Consider the following 25,770-nt stretch of genomic DNA (forward strand, 5'->3'; position numbering starts at 1 on the left):
CAGTCCTCACTTCTCACTGCACAAGGTAAAAAATTCCTGCAATAAACTCAAGGGTTTCTGAATTAGGGCTTTTGGAATTAGGAATTTTTGAAATTAGGGTTTCTAAATTAGGGCTTTTGGAGAAGGTTAATTTGCTTCATGATTTCTTTGCTCAGTTTGTTGTGTTGAAACTGTTGATCTATTTGGTATTTGCTAATTGCTATAAATAATAATCACACGAATTAGGAATTTCTAAAATTAAGGTTTCTAAATGTGTGTTAAAAAGATTGAACCATATATATCAAACACATCTAAATGAGGCTATGATGGGGAAAGCTTTGAAGTTCATGCCCTTTGTCCAACACCCGTATTGTTATCTGATAATTGCATGTTTTCGCAATGGTTAAGTATTCATTTTTTGTATAGAAGGGTTGGTGAGGAGGGTTTCTGAATTGGATGAATTATTGGAGAGAAATGGAGAGGTGTTGTGTTGATGGGGATAACCCTAATCGTTATGTTATAGTTGCCCGTTTTCACAGTGGCTAGCTATTCATCATTTTTTTTTTTATAGTAGGCTTGGTGAGGGTTTTTGAATTGGATGAATTATTGGAGAGAAATAGACTTGCATGTTTTACTTTACAAATATAATTTGGATTGGTTGAGAGTAACATACAGCTTGCTGTTCAATATATATATATATATATATATATATATGCGTGCATGCGTGCGTGTGTGTGTAACATATAGCTTGTTTACTTATTTACTTTGGCGTTGTGCCATATGGATTAAGCTGAAGCAATGGATGTGTGATTTTGAAATTGAAATTGAAATTGAAATGAAATGCTGATCTATTTGCTGATTTATATGCTAATCTATTTGAAATTGAAATGGATATGTGAATTTGAAATGGATATGGTATGAAATTGGTATGAGCAAGATTTTATAGTTTTGTTTTTCTTTCTTGAAGCAATGGATGTTGTAGAGCAAGATTTTACGAACCTTAGTGATGAAGGGTCAGTGGAAGTGACAATGGGAATACAACCTGATCATGGAAGTGAAAATATGGAAGATACAAATGCAGGTCCGACAAAGAAAAAGGCTAGAGTGATCAAATTAGGTAAGCGAACACTCAGGTCTCCTGTTTGGAAAACTTTCAACAAATTGACTACTATTTTTGAAGATGGTAAAAGTCATGCTCAATGTAAAGAGTGTAAGAAACTGGTAATAGATGATAGTCATCATGAGACGGGTACTATGAATAGACATTTGAAAACATTCCCTGGACAGACTGGTGGATTATTGTCGTCGGTGTCTGAATTCTGTTCCCAAAACTTTGATCTTGTGGTATTCCGTGGCTTATTGGTAGAGGCCATCATCAAGCATAATCTTCCTTTTAGTTTTTTTGAATATGAGGGAATTAGGGCTTTGTTTGCATATATATCTCCTGATATTAAGTTACCGTGTGGAAATACAATTAAAGCATGTGTGTTAAGGATGTTCAAAAATGAAAAACAAAGGCTTTATAATTTGTTAGGCTCAGTTGAAGGTAGAATTTGTTTGACATCAGACTTATGGACCTCGCAATGCACTAATGAGTATCTTGCTCTTACTGCTCACTTTGTAGACAAAGATTGGAAATTGCATAAGAGAATTTTAAGTTTTTGTCACATGCCTCCTCCTCATACTGGTGTTGCATTATCTGAGAAAATTAATGCATTAGTGATTGAGTGGGGGATTGAGAAAAGTTATTTTCTATTACTTTGGATAATGCTTCTTCAAATATTTCTTTTGTTAGCATTTTGAAGAATCAATTGAATCTTAGAAGTCTTCTCGTGATGAATGGTGACTTCTTTCATGTGCGTTGTTGTGCTCATGTCTTGAATTTGATAGTTCAAGATGGACTTAAAGAAATTGATTCTTCAGTGATAAAGATTTGTGAATGCATCAAGTATATAAAGGACTTCTTTCATGTGCGTTGTTGTGCTCATGTCAGTTATGGCTCGTAATTTGGGAACGGTTGCTGAAAAAACCCTAGGAAAAGAACTAAACTTTCTGATTGAGCATGAAAATATTTATACTTTCTCGTGTGTTTTCTCAGCAAACAAACAAGTTGATGCAAGAAAGTAAAATTTCTTGAGAGAGAGAGTACGAACCAGCAAGTTGTAGGCAGAATGCTTTCTGTGGAGGTTCTTCTTCGAATCGATTGCCATGGCTTCCATGGCGGGAAAATAAGAAAGAGTCAGGGCTGTAATTGGTGGATCACGTATTGACAGAGGTGCAGGTGCACGTGCTTTTGTTAGGTATTTTTTTTCTTTCTCTTGTCCTTGTCATTAAATAAAGTTAATGGGTGGATTTTGGTTTAAACTCAAAGTTTTAAAGCTTTTTTCATTTATTTATTTTTCTTTTTAATTGTAGTTTAATTAGGGCTAGTCATTGATGAGAGATTTTTCAGTGTCACCGGTACACCACGTATCACTATACAAATGATGAGATATGTGTGTTAAAAAGTTAATAACATAAAAAATAAAAATTTCCACCACTTCTATAAAAACACGTGGTGTACAATCCGTATTCCCGTCACAAAGAAAAATTTCTCATCATTGAGAAGTGGAATGCAAACCATAATTTTTTATTTTATTTTTGAAATGCATACACTAGCTTCATCCTTGTTTGCCACTTAGTAATATTGTTTAGTAATATTTCTCTTACGAGCGGTCTTAGGTACAAATTTCGAGAGTGATGAGTTTGCAACTAATTTATTCTCTTCCTTTTAGTGTGTAAATATATTGTTTTATAAAAAAAAAAATTGTTGTTGTCTTTTAGAATAATTGGCTGTAAAATAAAGCTGTTGAGCGTTTGATTTATTTTTCTAAATGTTGTGAGTATAAAAAGTAGTGTAAAAACGTTTGATAAATTTAATGTAAAAGTGATATAATTGTATATAATGACAAAAGCAAACATAGTAGTGCGGGCGGAGACAACAATAGTGGTGGCAGGGTAGTGGTGGTGATGGTAGCATCAATGGTGGGAGTGGTATGGTGATGCCAATATTATTCCAATAAGTTTGGTGGTTGGGGTAAGTAGAGGTAGCAGTGGTGGCATTTGTAGCGTTGTTGATGGTGGTGATGACAACATGGTGTAAGGCTGGTGGTTGCAATTGTAGGTGGTGGCAACAATGGTGGTAGTAGCAATGGTAGTGGCGGTGAGGTCAACGGTGGTGATGGTGATTGCAACAACAATTGCAATGGTATAATGGTGGTTTGAATAGTGGGGTATGGTGGTTGGGGTGCAAAGCTTACAATGGTGGTAGTAGTGGTGATGGCAGCAACAATGGTGGGGGTGGTGTGGTGGTGTGTGGTTGTTGGGGTGTAAAGTAGTAGTGGTGGCATAAGTATGGTGGCAATTGCAGCTTTGTTGATAGTGGATAAGACAACAACAGTGGTGGTGATGGCAACATGGTGTAAGGCTAGTGGTTGCAATCGTAGGTGGTGGTGATGATGATGGTAGTAGCAGTGGCAGTGGTGGTGGGGTGATGGTGGCGATATTGATGGCAACTACAATTGTAAGGGTATAATGGTGGTGCGAATAGTGGGGTGTGGTGGTTGGGGTGCAATGCTTACAATGGTGGTAGAGGCGATGACAACGAAGGTGGCGGTTGTGACTGCAGTGGTGGCGGTGGTGATGGTGGCGGTGGTGACGATTATGATGACGATGATGCAATGATGGTGACGGTAATGGCAATTCCGGAGGTGGTGACGGTGGCGACGATTGTTGTGGCAGTGGTGATGTAAGGTTAGTGATTGTAGTGGTAGGTGATGGTGGTCACTTTGTACTCCAAGAGAGAAGATGTATATAAAATGATAAATAATTTCATTGTAAAAAATTAATGAAGGTATTACATGAATTAAAATTATGCATTGAAGGCTCAACTCCGCTATTTACAAAAGCTGTTTTTAAAAGTAACTTTCATGTTGTTTGTAAAAGCTACTGCCTGAAAGTCATTGCTTTAAAAATAAGCAGAATATGCCACTTAGTACTATGGTCTAGTAGTATTTATCTTCACTTATAAGTGAGAGGTATTAGGTTTGGTTTTAGTCAAAAGCGAATTTGAACCATATTATTGCTAACCTATTGTAAAGTTTACTCCACTCTCCTACCCCCTTAAGGTAGATAATATCGTTAGTTAAAAAGAAAATATGCAGAATATTTTATTTTTACCGAACATTTTTATTTTTGCTTAACTTTACAGTGGAGCTGTTTTGGATTGAAAAGACAATAGCAAACGGGCCTAAATGCTTATCTTTGACAGGCAGCACTCTTCCCATTTTGTTATTTTCAAATTCCCAAATCCAGTGGGGTGAGAATGCGACCGTTGTCATCTGCTTTCTTCCACAATGTACAGGGAAGACTTCCAGTCAACAAGTCAATTCATAAACCAATTTATTTCTCTTACAATCGAATTTCCGGAGTGATGAGTTCAAAATCAATTTATTTTTTTCTTCTTTAGTTTTTTATTTTTATTTTTTTTTAAATTTTTTTGAAGAAACGATAACGTTAGTGGACTAAATTGTTGAATATTAGAAGAATAGGGAGATCAATGGGGATTGACCCGCATCATGATATATAATTATTTCTTTCCACCACTCAAATTAAGAGAAAATGTAAGTACATCTGACCCCAACTATGACATTTTTCTTTCCACTTATTACCATTGATTACACTCTTGCTTTTGCTTGTTCTCCTTACTCTGCCCTCACATTTAAACTCTATGGGGGCGTTTGTTTGCCGTCACTAACTTGGACTGGACTGGACTGGACTAGCTATTAGTCCAATACTGTGTTTGTTCCATGCTGGGACTAACATTAATGAGACTAAAGGGGACTAGCATGGACAAAACCCTTCACTAAGAGGTCTTAGTGAGACCCCCCCAATAACCATGGGACTAGCTAAGACTATCCTCTATTTCTCGTCCTTGTCATGCTCAACGACCACTCCCGACAGACTCCTCGTCATCGCCGGTCACCTAGATCAATCATTAACTTCCCGACTCTCTTTCAGATCCATTTCACAACCAACTTTCATATAAAATATACCAAATTGAAGCTGGGAGTGACAAGATTACGATTTTACTTGAATCGAGGCCAAAATGTGGTCGAATGTGGCCGGAAAATGGCCTGGAAGTCTCGGCCTGTTTGGGCTTCTTCAAATCCATGACAAATTCGAGCATGCAAAGCTAAGATCTCGGTCCAGGGATGGTGATGAATTTTTTGGCGGTGCTAACTTCATCTAATTTAATGAGGGTTGGCCAAAAAAACACATCGGGAAACCTGCAACTCGTCGGGAAAATTGGAGCCGTGAGGTTCCGTTCGAACAACGCATAGCTAGAGAGGGAGGGAGGACAGAGAAATAGAGACTGAAGGAGTTTGACCAGGAATGAGAAAGAGACATGAATTGAGAGGTCTGAGAGGAAAAAAAGAGGGAGAGGGTGGGACGATGAGAGAAGAGGAAAAGAGTGGGACGGAAATGGTAGGAAAAGATGGAGAAAAAGATAAGATCATAATAAAATATTAATAATTTATATATGAAATAAAATAATATTAGAATTTGTTATTATCCAGCTTCTTAGTCCAATACTGCACCAAACGCTTCACTAAGTTAGTCCAGTTTAGTCTAGTCTAAGCCAGTCCAGCTTAGTCCTTGAAGCTAATCCAGTCCGAGATAGTCCGGCGCAACAAACGCCCCCTATATCTCTCGGCATATTCTTTTGCGTTCTTGTCCACAGTACACTCACACCCTCCATTTATAGCTTTTGTCTTTCAAGGCCTTTTCTTCTCCTTCAAAATTTCTCAATCATTTTTCCGCATGTAATTAATCGTGACAAGTAGGTGACTAGAGCGTTTAGTGACAGATTAGGCACCCAAAACATTTTCGTAGCGGCCAAAGGATACGAAAACAAAAAGATGACTACTGCTTTGTTAAGTTTCAACATTATATGAATCGTATTTCCAAGTGAGGAATGCTAGCTACCTTCCCCTCATGCCTTCTCCAATTTTCCTTTCCCATTCATTGCTTGCCAAGTGGATTTCATTATCACTTAAAATTAGGTAATTAATAGGAAATTTGGAAAACTAGCCAAATTTTAGACTATGAACAGAATTTTAACCAAAATTTGACATGAAAATACTAAAATACCCTTTATTAACTAAAATAATTGGAAACTACTACAACACCAAATTCCTCTCCCGTCTTTCTCTTAAAACTCACCTCACTTGTGATGTGGGTCTCTTTTTAACAAACTATTGACCGGCTTCCGTGCCGTGGATCAGCTGTTGACGCAAAAGGGGAATTTGATACCTCGTTCTCCTGAGATAGGTGTATTTGAAATGATTTGGGAATCTCTTCCACCTGAAAAGGTAAAGGTTCAAAATCAATGCAATGTAAGAGACTGCAAACACCAGCGACCAACCTTCATAGTTAGTTACTGATTTACATTTTTTTTCAGTCGGCATTGTTTGTGTACTGATATTTGAATTTATGGTCGCAGCTTTTGAGTCTTCCCTGCAAAGCGTTGAACAAGAAGAGCAAGAACATAGCAGCCGGCAGTATCAAAGACCCAAAACAAAGGAAATTTTAGCAAGAATGAACATGAAAAATCCACACCATCGAAAAGAGATTACATTCTTTATATAGTATCCATACTTGGAACCCGCGGGACTCAAGGTCTCGTGCGCAAAGCAAAGTATGAAAAATTGAGAGAGAAAGACTGCACAATGGACAATGAGTATTTATCAAATATAGCCAAATATTAGCCTTTAATTTCAAAAATGTCAATTTTTAAAAAAGCTTTGAAATATATCTAAAATCCCACTAAAGTTGACACAAATACCCTAAGACTTTAAAACCAAATAAACTAAAAAACCAAAACCCTTTTAGATGAAGAATTTCTAACATCAAAACCTAAAAAGTGGTGGCGAAATAATGAAGGCATCGGCAACTGGTGGAAGCTTGTGCAATCCTAAACAACAATGAGTGTAGATGGTTAATTTTTATTTTTCCTCATCTACATTTTTTTTTCTTTTTAATTTCTTTGAATTTGAGCAAATATGGTAGATGAGAGGTTGTGGAATAAGTTGCAGGTGAAGGAGGGGTGAGAATGGCCTGAAAAATAGTGGAGATTGGCCGGAATTCGGCCAGGTTGAAATCGGGTTTGGTGGGTGCACCGGTTGACGAAATGGAAGGGAAAAAAATCCCCCCCTCCCCCCAAAAACACAAAAATAGCCGGTTCCTTAACCCCATTAAATAATTGGGCCTTTTACCCTCTAGTGGAAATTAAATAATTTTCACAATCTAAAGTTTCACAACTTCAAACGTCTATAACTATACCGTTATAATCTAGATTGGCAAACGGCTTTCGCCTATACGCTCGTACTTAGAAACCTATTCGAAAGCGTTACTTGTGACCTCGAAAGGTTGAGTAAATAATAATTTTCCAAACTTCACTCTTCGTAACTAGTTAAATTGAAATTTAATTTCAAATAAATCAATATAAATTCTCGAAAAATAATATAAAATCTCAACAATACAAATATGTAGATTATAACAGTGAAATCCGGGAACGGGATTTCACACATTGTTTAATTTTATGAATGAAAAAACATTTTCAAAGTAGGAAGGGCCATCTATGTTATCAAGAAAAAAAATGTCCATCTATCAATCTGTCACATATGCATAAACCATTTGGATCTCTTTAACCAAACAGGCGATCTGTATTGAACAAAATTTGTTAAAAAGTTCATTTTGATTTCCCAAAAAAAAAAAAAAAAAGAATTAGGAGACTCTAAAAATCCAAGCAAGTTTAAAATAAAATAAAATAATAAAAAACCTTGATGGTATGAGAGAAATTCTATTCGCAATGAAAAAAGAAGTTACACCTAGTAAAGAGGACATAAACCTTACCCCTCATAATACAAAGAAAATGAGAAAAAGAACATGAAAAAGAAGGGGGGGGACATAAACATTACCTCTCCAGAAACAAAAACACAAAAGATACAAGTAAAAAAGGATGGGATATGAAACCTAATCCCTTCAAAGCCAAACCAAAAAGGTCTAAACCAAGCAAGTTAAACAAACTTATACTAACTCACTTAATGTAAAATACCAACATGAACTAGACCACACACAATAGTACAGCAGACACTACCAACAACTGCAACATGAATTACGATAAGGACCAAGTCCTTTGCCCCCTCCTCCCTCTTTTGGCTATTGACTGCCTCATTCTCTTGCTACATGTCTCTACAAACCATTCATGCTTCTTGTCTGCAAACGAATCCAACAATTAGACCACAAAAAACTCCTGGAAGAACCACATACCAATCAAACTTAAATGCAATTTCAGGGTCTTCATCTTCTTCAAAGACCGAAGGTGGTGGCGGTGTTGAGCTCTCTTGCATTTCTTTGACAAAGGTTTTCCACACAAATCCGAGTTTCCTTGGTATGAATCCTTCTGAAATTTATTAAAAGGTGTGCTATCCACACACCGCATTTTACTTCTTACACATCCCTTGTTAATTTCTATCCGTTGATTTTCTTCAATTCATCCGATTTAACAGCCAAAAACTAGAAAAATATGTGAAAAGTAAAATAGGGTGTGTGAATATCACACCCCTTATTAAATTGCTAGCCAAGTGGTATAGGCCCCCAAAGATGGTTATGGGATACGTTGAAATACGCAAGGAAATTGAGGTACGCCAAATTATTGGGGATACTATCTGAGAGCTGGTTTCCAGAGAGATCCAATGATTCAAGTGCTGTCAAGTTCCCAAGAGATGAGGGTATGAGACCACTAAGAGTGTCGTTGAGGTTCAACAAATCAAGGCCTCTTAGTTTCCCAATGATATCTGCTAGAATCTCTCCTTCAAATCTATTGCTTGATAGATGTTACAACCCGTCTATAATTTTACTATATATATATTTTTTGAAAAATGTTAAATGATCAATATGCCCTTAGAGGGTATGTGTCAACTTTCATTAACTTAGTAGTCAACACACGTGTAAGATATTAATTAGTATATTCTTATAGTACTCGTCATTACAAACGACTGAGTACAAATGTAGCGAAAAATGGAACTTGGAACCAGGAAAATTTTACAAAACGAGTATCGATCATTTTATTCAAAGTGAGGAAAAAGATAATATCGCTAGATATAAAATATTAATAATAGAATAAAATAATAATAAAATAAGAAAGAGGGAAGGGTGGAGAACCATCGAGAAACGAAAGAAGGGAAAAAGGGAGAAGGGGAATTTGGCGTGGAAAAAAAGAGAGGGAGAGGCCCAAACATATTGACGTTTTCCGGCAACTTTCCTCCGATTTCGGCCAACCCCGCTGGAACCTGGCCTCGACCCAAGTGAAAATAATGATTCTTTCCCCGTGGGCTCTCCTCTAGCGTAAGTTTTTCCCAAGGTGTTAACTTTCAGTTTTGGGATCAGTTCTTGATTTCGAATTTTAATTTGGTATTCTGTATGAATACTTGCGATGATACTCGTTGTATTGTTTTGGAGTTGAATCGGAACTGGGCAATAAGGATTGGTTGCATATTTAGGGAAGACCTTGAAATCCTAACCTCAATTTGGTTCTCTTTAGAAATGCAAGAGTTGGGTTTGTTTTATAAGTATTAATGTTATTCCAGAATGGAGGCCAGATTTATTTGAATATTTTGTGCGCCTTATTTGTCCTACCCTTGAAGAACATTGCTGAATTTGTATGTGTTGTAGCCTAGGTTTGTGTAGATAATTAGAGTTCTAAAACTACCGAGTGGTTCTATATTTTTCCATGGCATTGTCAGATGCTGATGCTAAATACTTGATTGGACAATGCTATTACTAGAGCAGTATATGACTCTTGGTTTTGGTCATTGATTTATTGGTGGTTCTTTATTTCATTCTTTCAGCGGATGAAGAGCTTAAGACTGCTAGGAATTTATATTTTATTTTGAGGCACTTGGATAAACAGTTTGGTTTTCTATGTTAATTATTAAGAATCATTGATATGGTTTGGCTGGTGTACTAGTTACGAATAATTATTCAAATGTTATCGTTTAGGGATTGCATGTTATTCTATGGCCTGAGAACTAGTTCCTTGATATCAAACATTATACCTATTCTCTATGTTCTGAATTCAAGACCAATTTAATATGGCGGGTCAAGTTCTTGTGGTTTGTTTGGCATGCTTATTTGATTAACTAGTGCAAATAAATGTTATCAAATTTAGTGAAGTTATAAATATACTGGATTCTATGTGAGGTGGTTGTTTTCAAACTATTATATGCTAAATACATAACTACTTATACAGAGAAAATGTAGGCAGCTAGTTTTATCTGCCTATATATCAAATTATACGTATTTTCCTCACTCAATTTCATTATATACTCCAATTGGATTAGTTCTAACGAACCATTTTATTTGCTATAACTAGTCCAGCTAGTTATTATTAGATTATAGTTATATTATTGCTTTTATATGTACTATTGGGTTTGTATTTTGGTATACAATTTGAAAGGGGTATGCTTATAGTAGTTGATTACAATTTATCTAAAGTATATTGGTTAGTAATGTCATGGCTGGTATAGATATCAATAGTCGACAGATCCAATGTGGTGTGATTACTATTCGATTAAGTTCTTCACCTTTACACGTATCATGTTGTTTGCTTAAATGGTAGAATGATGTCCCATTAAACATAAATATCTATACGCTTGCCTATACTGAAACCAAAATCAAGTTGATGATTCACGTTCTGAAGCTATATGTATATATGTCTCATTTGCCTAGACAAGCTATACAAAGAAAACATACAGTTTTTAATAGTTATTCTGATTACATGTATGTAGTAATGTCTTGCAGTAGTCATAGGAGTTTATTGAACTGGTGAACTACGAATGACTTGATCCCTTCTTAGGGTACGTAGGCAGTCTAACGCTAAAGTTAGATGCAGCCATAAAATAAAAGAAAATGACTGCGCGGTTAAATCATTGATTTTGTTGTGGTCTTGTCTCGGAGGCGAGACGTGAGAGATAAATAGGAATGTGATGATGTCACGTGTCAATCTTAGACGTATGTCGGGATCAGGGTGTGATAATAGATCTATAAGTCTCAGAAGATAAGGGGTCTTCAAATATTTCAACTCAACCCCTTTGGCAAGAATTGTGATCTTGTATTGATAGATATAAGTGGCATTAGTTGCGTTGGTCGAAGAGACTTCAAAATAAGTTTGATTGGTTTCATTAACAAATTTCATGAAATTCCAGTTCTCCAAGTAGTTAGAGGGCAACACACCGGAAAAAGCATTGTGAGATAGATCAATGATGCACAAGTTTGGGAACTCATGGTTAGTTGCAAGCTTCCCAATTATTTCATGAAATTCATTTTGACCCAAAATGAGAGCCTTGAACGCTGGTAATTCCTCCAACTGAGTGCAACGGGCCAAAAATCTACCATCCTCAAACTATTTTTATTTGGACATAGTTGAGGAGTATCTCCGTCAAAAGAATTGTTAGGCAAGTTGAGTACTTTCAAAGAACTGGAGTTCCCCAAACACTGTGGAAGCATACCACTTAGGTGGCTGTTAGCCAAATCAAGAACTTGTAGATTCATGCTGCAGAATAGTGGTGAGATCTCTCCATTATAATCATTGTTTGCAACATCATAAGTCATGATTGATTGGGGTGGAATTGGCAGTGAACCTTGTAACAAGTTGGACGTCATTTCAAAAAACAACATTTCCGATGCCAATAGTAGATGTAATATTGGGATCAAAATTACAATAGTAGATGCCAAATATGGTTAAGAAACGAAGATTTCCGATGGACATAGGCATTGGACCGGAGAAACTTGTTTCCCCAATGTCCAATTTCTTGAAGGAATTGGTCCTGTTAAAGTTAGGAAAATAACATGTTAGCTCTAAGTTGTCGTAAACATAAAGAACCTCGAAGTTTGGTAGGTGGAAAACACCAACAGGGAACTCCCAATAGAACCTACAGTTGGCAAGAAAGAGAGATGTGAGGGATGACGCATTGACAAAGTTATCAGGAAAAGTGGAGAATATTTCTACCCAACCAAGATGAAGTTGTTTTAAGTTGGTCGTGTTTTGGACTAGGCTTCTTAATTTATCATTGAATGACAAATCAAGGGAAGATAGCTTTGATAGCTTCGAAATTTCAGATGGAACTTGGCCAGAAAATAAGGAATGTGAAAGGTTGAGATAGGTTAGGCTCGTAAGGTCACGGCCTAATCTTGATGGTATTTGAGTCAAACTGAAGGGGTTATCTGAGAGATCAAGCCTCTGCAAGTGCACAAGTCGGAAGAGGCTACTGTTGTAGTTGATAAAACCATAGAGACAGCTACTGCCGAGTTCAAGGCCAATGACATGGCCAGACTCTTTATCGCACTCAACACCATCACACGAACAACAGCTACTCTGATGAATGATGAAGTTTCCATTTTAAAGTTGTAAAAAAAAAAAAAAAAAAAAAAAAAAAAAAAAAAAAAAAAAAAAAAAAAAAATGAAAACGGTAGTTGGAGCTCTCATCGGAGTCGGTTCCTTTCCCCACCTCTTCCATACCATCTCCCTTCTGACGCTAGGCTGAACTCATGTTCCACTAATACTTTTCCACTAATTCATATTGCTAAAATGCTAATCTACCTACCTTTGGTAAAGTCTTGAACCAAATTATACGCCCTTGACTATAACGACAAACACTAATCCCTTGAGAGTGTTAGTCCTACTGATTAATTAAGTCATATAGTCTTGAATCATATTTTCTCGATGAATGATGAAATTTTGAAAAATGACAACTTTTTTCGTCATCGTGGGGAAGTTTCTGAGTCCATACAAGGGAAAAATAATTGAGTAAAATCGAGTAACAACAAAATTAAACAATATACAAAAAGTAAATTTTGACCACTGCCACTCCATTACCATGGCAATTTTGTTTTATGTTTAAAGGGAAGTCTATGGCTCTCACACAAGAGAAATGCTAAGGGAAGTCGATGGCTCTTCATGAACTGTCTGTCACCTTATATTTTTAACACAATGTTTTATAATGTTGGCACGGGAATTAATTAAACTGTGAGGTGACAGAGAGTTTATTAAAAGTCCCATTTTTGAGAGTCTCCTTAGCATTTCCCTCCCATAATTGTGGAGAATCAACGTCATTCATGTTAGGCGAACTTAAAATATTTTACAAGTGAAGAAAGATTTTTAAAGTAAGAAAGGTTCGGCAAGTTGAGGAGTATCTCCGTCAAAAATCTACCATCCTCAAACTATTTTTATTTGGACATAGTTAAGGAGTATCTCCGTCAAAAGAATTGTTCGGCAAGTTGAGTACTTTCAAAGAACTGGAGTTCCCCAAACACTGTGGAAGCATACCACTTAGGTGGCTGTTAGCCAAATCAAGAACTTGTAGATTCATGCTGCAGAATAGTGGTGAGATCTCTCCATTATAATCATTGTTTGCAACATCATAAGTCATGATTGATTGGGGTGGAATTGGCAGTGAACCTTGTAACAAGTTGGACGTCATTTCAAAAAACAACATATGTTTCCATGGAAGAATGAGTGGATTCTGGTCAAATGACTCGATGCCCGTTAAGAAGTTATTCGATAGACCCAAATTCAACATTCTCTAGATGCATTCCAGAACCATTTTGGTATTTGGTCCTGGTTTAAAAAAAAACTCAGTAAACTTTGTTAAGTTGCATGAATCCAACCACAGAAGTTGAAACCTTGGGAGAGTGGCAGTCAAATTGGGTTTAATTTGCAGAGAAAATTAGTTGAACGATAACCGAAGTACCTTTAAACTTTTGAGGTTGGAAAGCTGATCAAATTCAACTAATCCTCTCAACTTATTAAGGGAAAGGTCCATATCAGTTAATTGGGTCAAATTCCTTGTAACCCAAGATGGGATTTAACCAGTTTGTTCATTAGAACCCAAGTCTAGTTCTGTAAGTTGAGACAAGTTAGCAAGAAAACATGGGAATTTGCCCGTTAAGTTGGTCTGCGCAAGGCCCAAATGATCAAGTTTGGTTAGCTTTCCAACCCAAGACCTGGAATAATCAGATGCTAGCGATTGATCTGTCTTTGTGAAAATGTCTTTTCCAGGCCAATACAAGCGACCATAAAATGAAGAAATGTTGAGGTAAAAGAGCTGAGTAAGGTTTCTGAGTGAAGATGGAACATTGGGATCAAAATTACAATAGTAGATGCCAAATATGGTTAAGAAACGAAGATTTCCGATGGACATAGGCATTGGACCGGAGAAACTTGTGCCTCTGCAAGTGCACAAGTCGGAAGAGGCTACTGTTGTAGTTGATAAAACCATAGAGACAGCTACTGCCGAGTTCAAGGCCAATGACATGGCCAGACTCTTTATCGCACTCAACACCATCACACGAACAACAGTTACTCTGATGAATGATGAAGTTTCCATTTTAAAGTTGTAAAAAAATAAAAAATAAAAAAAATAAAAAAAAAATGAAAACGGTAGTTGGAGCTCTCATCGGAGTCGGTTCCTTTCCCCACCTCTTCCATACCATCTCCCTTCTGACGCTAGGCTGAACTCATGTTCCACTAATACTTTTCCACTAATTCATATTGCTAAAATGCTAATCTACCTACCTTTGGTAAAGTCTTGAACCAAATTATACGCCCTTGACTATAACGACAAACACTAATCCCTTGAGAGTGTTAGTCCTACTGATTAATTAAGTCTTATAGTCTTGAATCATATTTTCTCGATGAATGATGAAATTTTGAAAAATGACAACTTTTTTCGTCATCGTGGGGAAGTTTCTGAGTCCATACAAGGGAAAAATAATTGAGTAGCATCGAGTAACAGCAAAATTAAACAATATACAAAAAGTAAATTTTGACCACTGCCACTCCATTACCATGGCAATTTTGTTTTATGTTTAAAGGGAAGTCTATGGCTCTCACACAAGAGAAATGCTAAGGGAAGCCGATCATGAACTGTCTGCCACCTTATATTTTTAGCACAATGTTTTATAATGTTGGCACGGGAATTAATTAAACTGTGAGGTGACAGAGAGTTTATTAAAAGTCCCATTTTTGAGAGAGTCTCCTTAGCATTTCCCTCCCATAATTGTGGAGAATCAACGTCATTCATGTTAGGCGAACTTAAAATATTTTACAAGTGAAAAAAGATTTTTAAAGTAAGAAAGGCAATCTATCGATCTGTGCCCCTCGGAAGGGATGTATAAACCATTTGGATCTTATTAACCAAATAGGCGATCTATATTGAACAAAATTTGTTGAAAGTATATTTGATTTCCCCTCCTCTTCCATCTCCCTTCTAGTCGTATGCATAATGCATGGACTCTTCCACTAATTTCTTTGGTGTTTATCAAGCTGAACTCATGTTCCACTCATACTGTTCCATTAATTCATATTGCTAAAATGCTAAATCCATCTACCTTTGGTTTCTCCCACTTTTCAGGCTTAAAGTCTTTGTTGGAACCAAATTACACACCTTTGAGTCTTTGACTGTCACCACAAACATTCTCCTCAATAACATTAATAATTATTTACCTTTGTTTTGTACCAGTTTTAAGGCTTGAACCAAATTACACGCCTTTGACTATCATCACAAACATTCTCGTCAAGGGATTAGTGTTTGTCCCACTATTAATTAAGACTTATACTCTTGAACCATTTTTTTGCTCAACTCGATGAATGATGAAATTTGAAAAATAATAACTTTTTTCGTCATCGTGGCAAAGTGTCTGTATCTATACAAAGAAAAAACAATTGAGTAACATCGAGAAATTGCAAATTTAAGTAAGCTTATTTTTAACTATGCCTCCTAAAACTTTATTTTGATCTCGTTTTGCCCATTGTAACTAAAAACTTGCACTTTACTATCTGAAACTCAGAATTCTTTCCACTTTGACTTGTGGACTATTTCTTCCTTTTAAACTTATAGGATGCCTTCTAAAACATATGTGGGACCCAACACCCAATAAGTCTATGCCGCATGTGCAATAAATTTGATTATAAATTTCCACTATACGTTAACATATATTCAACAATCAGACAATATTATGTTTAAAATAAATTAAAGAGATGAAAAATATAAAAATGAAATTGATTAGCCTGGTGCACACAAATCAACCACATAAGAAATTAACAGATCCAAGACAACGTGGAGCGAATTTTGAGTTTTATGGAAACGACTTTCAAGTTTCAGGAGGTAAAATGGAATCAAAATCGAGTTCGAGGGGGCCAAAGTGGAGTGATTTTTAAGTTTCAGGGAATAAAGTTGCCGCTTTTGAATTATATGAAGCAAAGTGAGATGAAATCGAGTTCCAGAGTCGTAACTAAAAATAAACCATTAAATAATGTGCCAAATAAATAAATAAATAAATAAAAACTTCTATCACCGCCACTCCATTATCAAGGCAATTTGGTTTATAATTAAAGGGAAGTCTATGGCTCTCCCATAATTGTAGAGAAATCAACGTCATTCATGTTAGTCGAAGAACTATGATAAGAAATGTAGTTTTAAGACTAGTGACAATTTGGTGAATTGTGAAACACAATGGTAACAGGGAAGGCACAAAAAGAGGCTTGTAAAACCTGCAACAAACTGCACTTTGGTGAATATTGGTATAAGGGCAAAGCCAAGTGCAAAGCCCCGTATTAAAGTTATAATAAAAATATTGTTTGCCTTGTTTTAAGGTTGGGAAATTACCTATATTCTTGTGGGAACCAAAAATTACTTCTCCACTAAACAAGCCATTAGCATGCGAAACATGAGGAGGGGAGTTACAATCAAGCAATATAATACCCACTCCATGGAACATGGAGAAATACAAGGAAACTGGGACTTGGAGTCCAAGAATTTTATGCCTATAAAGGACCTAGAATCCCACTAGAATGAGGGAAAAAAGGAGGTATGAGATCGTTCTATGTTTTACAAACATAGTGAACAAACATCAACTCGAGTTTCGGAGTGTTTTCTTGCAAGTCCCTCTGCTCTCATTGATGACAAGTGAAGATAGTGTCTAAGCTTCTCAACAAGGCTACAATATTATTGTTGGAGGAGACGAAATTTTTCGCTCCAATAGTTGGCACCGTTTGTGGGAAACGTACAAAAAGCCGTATGGAGAAGTACTAATATACACTTAACCTAAGGGTATGATAAGAGGTATGGCTTATCATAAGTGTTATACCCTTCTATATGTCTTATCATGAATGGATAAGACCATTCATAGAAGTCTCACAACTCTTTCGAAAATGTATGATGAAATCTATAAAAGGAAATCATTCCTCTAGACAAATTATTCAACGTGAAACAAATTATCTTCTTCCCTTTGATATGCTATTTCCTTATCGGCACTACAACATAGTAATCAATAATCTTACAACATTAAAATTAATCATGTTAAATTCTGCAACCATATATAATATTGTGTGCACCAAAAAATATGTATTAATTTTGAACGTATCTTAAGATTGGGGCGTGAGAAAAAGTGTATGTGCAAATGAAGAACAATGAATGACGTTGTCGAGGAAAAAACAAACAATACAAGGTATAGAAAACAAGTTAAATCACGAAGATTCCATGACTTTTTTTTTTCTTGATGATTAAATTGTTTTTCGCTCCCATGTAATAAAAGGAAGAGGAACTGAACTCCATTCATAGGCACAACTCCTCATTGCTTTCTTTCGATAAACTTAAAGCTAGGTGAGTGGTTACAAATAATGTTGATCTTTAAAGAAAAATAAAAACATTAGACCCTAAGCTATAAAATTAAAATTTTCGTTGGAGATGACTCTTATGCCAACAATTTTTTAATCTTAAATGTACCCATTCATATAATTTTCAATTTTTTTTTAATCTTAAATGTACCCATTCTTAAATATACCAATTTGTTATATGTAAAATGTACCCTTTTTTAATATAAAATGTACCCAATTTTTTAATATAAAATCTATTCAAAATTTTTTAATCCATTTTTAAACTTATATGGGTACATTCTTTTTCGTTGATTTGAGAATATATCCATGTCAAGTTTAATCGAAGAAATGTACTAATGTTATTAAGCCTAATATCTTCTTCTTTCTATATTTTGAAGAATGTACTCATGTTTTGGTACAATAAGTTTTTTGTTGTTAGTTTTGATAAATGTACCCATACACACATGCACACACACAATATATAAGAGAGAGAGTATAATTTATATTTTATTATTTTTAATCCCACAAATTATAAATTTTATTTAAAATCTCATTAATATAAACAAATACAAATTTAAATTTTTAATTAAAAAAATATAGTAACTTACACTATTACATTAATGTAAGGAACTTCGATAAAAAACTAAAAACACACAAGGTTTCAATCAAAAAATATTGTTAGGAACCGCATCCAAAGTGTTCCTTTTTAAAAATTTTATCTATAAAATTAATCATGTTAAATCCTGCAATGTATAATTAATATTGTGAGCACCCAAAAATATGTGTAAGTGCTGAATAGGATATTAGCTGACTTCGAAAGACTTCCATCGATTTGTCGGCCTGTCACTTTGAATGCATGGTTAGCTCGACAAGAACGTTTATGTTGATGATCAGTGGCTTATAATCTGGTTCACGAGACCTCATCCCTGTGATTAGTGGAACAAAAGTTACTTTGTTTATGAAAGAGATAGGAGCCTCAGTGACATTTTTATTAGTAGGAGTGACAATTAATTGATTCTTATGCGTGCAAAGCTCGAGAAAATAAAATACTCAACCTAAATTGAAGGCTAAATTAATTAATATTCACGTACTATTGAATAAATTGTGTGTATATATTGTAAATCCTACTACATGGAAGAACTTCAACTCATGTAATTAACATGAGATAAGTAAGTATAACGATAAATAAATTGAGGTATGGAGTATATATACACATAATTAGAACCTGTATTAAAAAGATAAATAAGCATTGAGATGAGTCACATATGCAAACGACGACTTGACTGCAAGTCTTCAAGTGATTTTATCTGCTCAAAGTATTATGTTCACATTCTTTAAGATCAAACAAACATACATATTAAACTAAATGATCGAGTTTGTAAATTATTACATGCAAACGATGAATGACTTCTAGTCTTCAAGTGATGGGGATGGGCTGATTTTATCAAACGATGACTTGACTTCAAGTCTTGAAGCGATGGTCTGAGCAAATTGTTATATTCACGATCACCACCCATTTCTCCACCGTCTTGACTTCTTGTATGTTTAGGATCACTATTTTTTTTGGATTCTTTTGTAGTCCATAGCTCCCGTAGCTCATTGAAAGAAACAACTTTGTATATATTGTCTACAAAAAAAGGGACGTCGATTTCTCCAGCTTTAATTATGTGAGATCCTAAGCATATTTAATCCGGACATAAAAATAAATAAAAACAAAAACATACATCATAATCTGAAAAAATAAGAGTCCTTTTGATGACCTAAATTTTTAGTTTTTAATTTTGAGAAATGAAGTCATTTAGTACTGCGATTTAGTGATATTACTCTTTAATTGTAAATGAGAGATTTTAGACTCGAATTTGGTAAATAACAAATTCATACCAATTTATTGCCCTATCCTTTTGGGAAATAACCACACACTTGTCTCTCCTATTACACACACATCATTATATCTAATCAGTGCATTGAACAGATGAAACAAAAACAACGACTAGGATTAAACAGATGTGTGTACGGTTAGAAAACTAGAGTGTTTACAACATTTCTCTTTGATTTTTAGTTTTCAATTTTCAGATTTCTTTTGAAGGATTGAATAAAGGAAATTTAATTGGTAATTGTTTTCAGCTTTCAACAGTGAACTAGTATTTATCAGAAACTATCTTTCCGCTGATTATCTAATGTGGACTTTGTGGTGTCTTGTTTATTGATTTTCCCATCATGTTTTGATGTTCCAAATGTTAGCATGTTTCTAGAGGATTCTCAAGATCAGGGCGTGGCACTAATTCTCCCATTTTTTGAGCGGATTGATTGAAATTGATAAGTTTCTTTAATGAGTAATCCATATTCTACCTTCAAGAGTTACATGTTCCAATTCGATCCTAGACAAAGAGGCTTTAGTGAAAAATAAAGAAAAAAGAGTGCAAAATGATACTTTTTTTAACGCTTATAACGATTTTCAAAAGTTAGAAAATAAATTTGCCGAATTTTTAATACCCTTGTCCTTAATCGCTTGACTTCAATTGAGGTTGCCTAATAAATACGCAAAGCTTTCCTATAGTAGCTAGGCTAGCTAGAGCCGTTGCAATTCATCAATTCATCACTAATCAATTCATGACTTCCAAGTCTTCAATTGATTGAGACATCAATTCATCACCCACTAATCAATCGACTCATGCTTTTTTATTTATTTATGCTTTGCATGAGTTGTGTCTATAAAAGGAGTTAACTTCTCTACTCTTAATTATATGAGAGCCATAAAACTATATTTCCTATAACCAGAAACACACTGCCATGAAAATGGAATCTTTGTTGTCCAAATTTACCTGTTTGCATTGTCTTCTTTTGCTATTACTCAATGCTACTCACTGTTTTTCATATGTGCAGACTCAAACACATACACTTTGCCATGCTGACGAGCATTCCTTCTTGTTACAATTCAAGGAAAGCTTTACGATAGACAAGTCAGCTTCTGGATCTCCTTTTGCTTATCCGAAAGTAGCATCTTGGGCTCGAGAAGGAGATCAAAATCAGAGTAACTGTTGTTCGTGGGATGGTGTTGAGTGCCATGCGGAGTCTGGCCGTGTCATTGGCCTTGACCTCAAGAGCAGCTGTCTCTATGGTTCTATCAATTCCAATAGCACCCTCTTCCGACTTGTTCACTTGCAGATGCTTGACCTCTCAGATAACAACTTCAATTCGTCTGAAATACCATCGAGATTGGGCCATGACCTTTCGAGTCTGTCTTATCTCAACCTTTCACATTCTGCATTTTCTGGCCAAATTCCATCTGAAATTTCAAAGCTATCCAAACTGTCTACCCTTGTCTTGTCTTACAATAATGATTTGGAGCTTAGGAAGTCCATCATGAGAATCCTAGTCCAAAACTTGACTAGCATAAAACAACTTCATCTTAGTGATGTCGGCATATACTCCACTGTGCCTGATATCTTAGTCAATGCATCTTCTCTCACATCTCTCAAACTAAGCTACTGTGGGTTGTATGGGGAATTCCCAGTAGGCATTTTCCACCTACCAAACCTAGAGGAGCTTAGATTATATTCGAACACAGACCTAAATGGTTATTTTCCTACTTTTAACAGGACCAATTCCTTCAAAACATTGGTTATTTCAGAGACAAATTTCTCTGGTGAACTTCCTAGTTCTATCGGAAACCTTCATTCCTTAAATTACTTTGATATCTCAGACTGTGGTTTTGATTCCCATGTTCCATCTTCATTCGAAAACCTTACCCAGCTTAGTTTCCTTGAGATGACTTCATTTCATGACGTTTCCGCAGGCCAATTCTTAGTCCCTGATTCCTTGTCTTGTTTTGGAAAATTAACCAAGCTCAACTACTTGGGTCTTTCGGATAATAACTTACAGGGAAATTTCCCACGTTTTGTGGCTAACCTGACCCAACTCGCGTTCCTATATTTGTCTAACAATTCATTAACTGGTGAAATCCCTAAATCGCTTTTCCACCTCAGAAATCTTGAACATCTGAACCTCGCCTCCAACGATTTGCAAGGAGAATTTCCTAAGTCGCTTTTCCACCTCAGAAATCTTGAACTTCTTGGCCTTTCCGGTAATAATTTGAGTGGAATAGTTGAGTTTGATGAGTTTTCCAACCTCAAAAAGTTGAAGGCACTTGGTTTATCAGGCAACAGGTTATCCGTGCGTGTCAAATCTGGTTCGAGTGCTACTCTTCCAAAGTTCGAAATTCTAAAGTTGGCTGAATGTAACTTGACAGAGTTTCCAGAATTTTTGAAAAATCAATACGAATTGGGAGCCCTAAGCCTTTTTAGTAACAACATTCATGGCCAAATACCAAAATGGCTCTGGAATGCAACTAGAGAAACTTTGGTCAATCTCAACCTCGGCTCTAACTTCTTAACAGGCTTTGAGGAGAATCCAATCACTCTTCCATGGAAAAATCTACAACTGTTTCATCTTTCTAATAATTAGTTACAAGGGTCATTGCCAATTCCATCACAATCTATCACAGTTTACCTGGTCAACGACAATAATTATAGTGGAGAAGTTTCACCATTGTTCTGCAACTTAAATTATCTTCAAGTTCTTAATTTGGGCAACAACAACCTGAGTGGCATGCTTCCACAGTGTTTGGGGAAGTCCAGTAGCTTGGAAATACTGTATTTGATGTTTAATTCTTTCCACGGTGATATTCCTCCATTTTGTGCTAACAAAAATAGTTTGAAATTTGTTGGGTTGGGTTACAATCAGTTACAGGGGATGCTACCAAGATCAATGGCCGATTGCATTCAGTTAGAGTTTCTTCACATTGGCAACAATCAGATCAGTGACATCTTCCCTTCTTGGTTAGGGGTACTTCCAGTATTGAGGGGTCTCATTTTTGGGTCGAACGCATTTCATGGGATAATTGGGAAGCCTTCAACTGGTCATGAGTTCCCAAACTTATGCATCATTGATTTATCCAACAATCTATTTTCAGGTATGTTGCCTTCTAAGTACATGGAGAACTGGAATTTCATGAAATATGTTGTCGCAAATGAGGGAAGCCGGTACTTTGAAGTCACATCGAACAAGAACACAAATAAATATGGATATTACCTTCAATTTTCATACGAGATGATAATTCCTGTAAAAGGTGTTGAGTTGACATATGATCAGACCCCCTATGATCTGAGACTCATAGATTTCTCAAGTAATAGATTTGAAGGAGAGATTCCAGCAAGTATCATTGGGAGTTTAAGAGCACTTCAGTTGCTAAACCTCTCCGACAACACTCTCTCTGGTCAAATCCCCTCATCTCTGGCGAGCTTGACTGCTCTTGAATCGTTGGATCTCTCTCAAAACAAGCTCTCAGGAATGATCCCTGGTAGTTTGGCACAACTCACTTTCCTTGGGTACTTCAACGTGTCGTATAACCATCTTTGGGGGCCTATACCACTTGGCCAACAATTTGGTACATTCCTAGAAGATTCATACCAAGGAAACTCAGGTCTGTGTGGAGAGCTTTTGTCCAAGAAATGCGAGCCTTCTGAGAGCTCGAGGCGACCGCCACAATCAAGCTTTGAAGAAGATGAAGAGGCTGGATTTCCATTTGAGTTTGACTGGTATGTAGTCTTGCCAGGAGTTATTAGCGGACTAATAGTGGGAGTGGTTACTGGAAACACATTGGCAGACAAGAAGCATGAATGGTTTGTGGAGACATTCAGCAGGAGGAGAAAGCCAACAACCGCAAGGGCGACGAGGAGATGCCGAACTTAGCTTGATGTGTCTATCGGCTAGAGAAATGTTTGGGCCTTCAAGGCCAATGTCATGTTTTTTATGATTTCTGGTGCTTCAGCATATGTTGTTATGTTATATTACAATAATGGGGTTCTATAAGTTTGCTTTGTATAATATTTCTACTTGATCAAATTCAGTGTTATCAACTAAGTAGTTGGAATTACGTTTCCTGTTTTCATTTGCTTCTAGGTCAACACTAGCAAAAGTATCGTGCACTGCTGTGGGTTTTAAATTCGTAGTTTATAGCAAATATGAATCATTTCCCTAATAAAGAGAGAGTTTGAATAACAAGTACATAATAAGCAATTGATACTCAAAAGCTACCAACAGCTTAACTGCATTCATAAACACATTCATCACTATACACATAAGAGATACTTCTGAAAATTCCATAAAATCACAAATCAACCCATTCATTTCTAAAATAACTCTTTAAGTTACATTACATTTTATTTACTTTGCATTCAAAGCATAAGTGCAATCCAAATGGGAGATTTCTAAGTTATAGTTATATACATTTCCAAAAGTTTCCCACATTGATTAGTCGTTCATTCTGCACCTGCATTTTACTAATTCTACGTTAAGAGTTCTATATACAACTCAGAAAAGCAGATTTTAACAACTACAAGGAGTGACAGTAACACCGCATGACGGTCTTATGATAAAAAATGATAAACAACATACTAAATAGAAGTGATGTTTTAAATCTGGAATGAATGCATACCTGAAGAGCTGATTTCAAATTGCCGATCCCTTTCCCATCCTGGTAACATTTCAAAATCCAAATTAGAAAATAAAACAAAATTGAATGAACTATGAAGAAAATTTATTCTCCAACAGAAAACTCAGCGCTACACAAAATCATTGAATTGGAATGAAACTAATGAGAATAAATTGAACAAAACCTAACTCAATTGAAGCTATTCTCTGAAAATCTTCCGAATCAAATTAATAAAACAAAAATAAAAACTTTATAAAGTTAGAGATCATAAGAAAGCATATTAAAGCAAGCAAAAAGAGACGGAGACAGAGCATCAACTAACAGCAGATTTCCTCCAGACTTGCTTAAGAAGTTGAGTACAGATATGTCTTCTAATGCAAAACCATAAAGTGAGTTGTAATCTAAAGGCTCCTACCTTAAAATTAGACGTATTTATCAAATATATCATTTAATAATCCTCATGCATGTAATTATCCTAAATAATCAAATGCGAAACATATATCATAATCTTCGGTTGAGAAAGTCAGTTTGTTTTATGGGGTTTTCACTATTTTCAAAATCAATATCAAATTTTGTAAGGATGAGAAAAGAATTTACCTTTGGGAAAGTCTGAACGGTTGCGGCGGTTGGTAGAATCGAAGAGATTTTAGCAGATGAGGCGAGGAGGAAAACGGGGAGGGTAGAGGCAAGCAGCGCGGTGAGCGTTTTAGCGGTGAGAAAAACAATGTGGGAACTAGGAAGTATCTAGAGAAACGGTGGGTTTACAAATTGGAAAGATTTTTTAACATGCCCAGAACACACGATGTGAGTCGTTATATGTTTTTATATAAATAGTAAGATTTTCGTATTAAAAAATTAATAATATAAAAAATAAAAATTTTCATCGCTTATATAATAACATTTATTGTACCACTTGTGTTATGAACAACGGAAAATTTCTCGACAAGTTGAAGAGGCATGGCCTTTTTGGCCATCTTACAATGTAGCTAAAAAAAATAGCACTGAAAAATGATAGTGAAACAGGGGCTTTTTTGTCCTTCACTGTACTTAGAAACTGTGTTTATTTTCCTTATTGAGCTTTAGTATAGATAATTTATTACGGCTTTTCACGTGTAAATTCTCCGTAAGACCAACCTCAGTTTTTGGATCCAAATTCAAATTTTTTTTAGTACATTGATATTTTACACTAGGGGGAGGGGGAGTTCGGCTATGCCACATAATGAGCAACCTAATTTGGTATCGAATTCACCATCCACAAAATTCGAACTTAAGACCTCTCACTTTCAAGTGAAAAGGAATATTAGACCATAGTACTGAGGCCCCAAACTCAAATATTTAAGTTTACTAAAAAACAAAATTTAAGTCTATAAACAGTGAATGTTACTCAAGACCTAAATTTCATGACTTAAAATATTACTTTAATCTAAGGAAGGCTTTTCAATTGCACTGTACAAACGAACAGTCGTTGGACTCAAATTTGACTTTATTTACGAGGCTGCCACTGACTGTCTCTGCCGCTGATCTTCATGCAGCGTGTTGA

At 35.8% G+C, this 25,770-nt stretch overlaps 1 protein-coding gene, 1 long non-coding RNA gene and 1 pseudogene across 4 annotated transcripts; 1 reads left to right on the plus strand and 2 right to left on the minus strand.

The window, feature by feature from the left end:
* Positions 1 to 8,197: 8,197 nt before the first annotated feature.
* On the minus strand, positions 8,198 to 14,569 carry LOC137740450 (receptor-like protein 18). The gene is made up of 7 exons (XM_088693446.1): positions 14,561 to 14,569; positions 14,281 to 14,445; positions 13,329 to 13,604; positions 11,270 to 11,449; positions 8,701 to 8,919; positions 8,353 to 8,485; positions 8,198 to 8,298 (listed from the first exon to the last, which is right to left on the minus strand). Exons 1-7 carry the CDS (start codon positions 14,567 to 14,569, stop codon positions 8,198 to 8,200), a joined length of 1,083 nt encoding a protein of 360 aa, XP_088549572.1.
* A 5,017-nt stretch (positions 14,570 to 19,586) lies between these two features.
* LOC148697087 (receptor-like protein 7) lies at positions 19,587 to 23,679 on the plus strand (annotated as a pseudogene). The gene has a single exon (XR_015963050.1). The product of XR_015963050.1 is annotated as a receptor-like protein 7 (transcript).
* Positions 23,680 to 23,901: 222 nt separating this feature from the next.
* On the minus strand, positions 23,902 to 25,258 carry LOC148697088 (uncharacterized). 2 transcript variants are annotated; one of them, XR_015963052.1, is made up of 3 exons: positions 24,828 to 25,170; positions 24,234 to 24,272; positions 23,902 to 24,068 (listed from the first exon to the last, which is right to left on the minus strand). It is a non-coding gene; the product is annotated as an uncharacterized LOC148697088 (long non-coding RNA). The 2 variants fall into 2 exon arrangements; XR_015963051.1 differs by having other exon boundaries at positions 23,902 to 24,272; positions 24,828 to 25,258.
* Between the last annotated feature and the right edge of the window lie 512 nt (positions 25,259 to 25,770).

The sequence above is a fragment of the Pyrus communis genome, chromosome 5, assembly GCF_041283825.1.
Source record: "Pyrus communis isolate YQ-2024b chromosome 5, ASM4128382v1, whole genome shotgun sequence".
NCBI classification, from domain to species: Eukaryota; Viridiplantae; Streptophyta; class Magnoliopsida; order Rosales; family Rosaceae; genus Pyrus; species Pyrus communis.

Bases quoted from the DNA above. Each gene is read 5' to 3' on its own strand.
- LOC137740450 (XM_088693446.1), bottom strand. The intron at 13,605-14,280 runs GTCCATCGGAAA...TCATTTGACCAG, and splicing joins TTCTCCGGTCCAATGCCTAT to AATCCACTCATTCTTCCATG. The intron at 8,299-8,352 runs GTATGTGGTTCT...ATTCGTTTGCAG, and splicing joins ATTGCATTTAAGTTTGATTG to ACAAGAAGCATGAATGGTTT.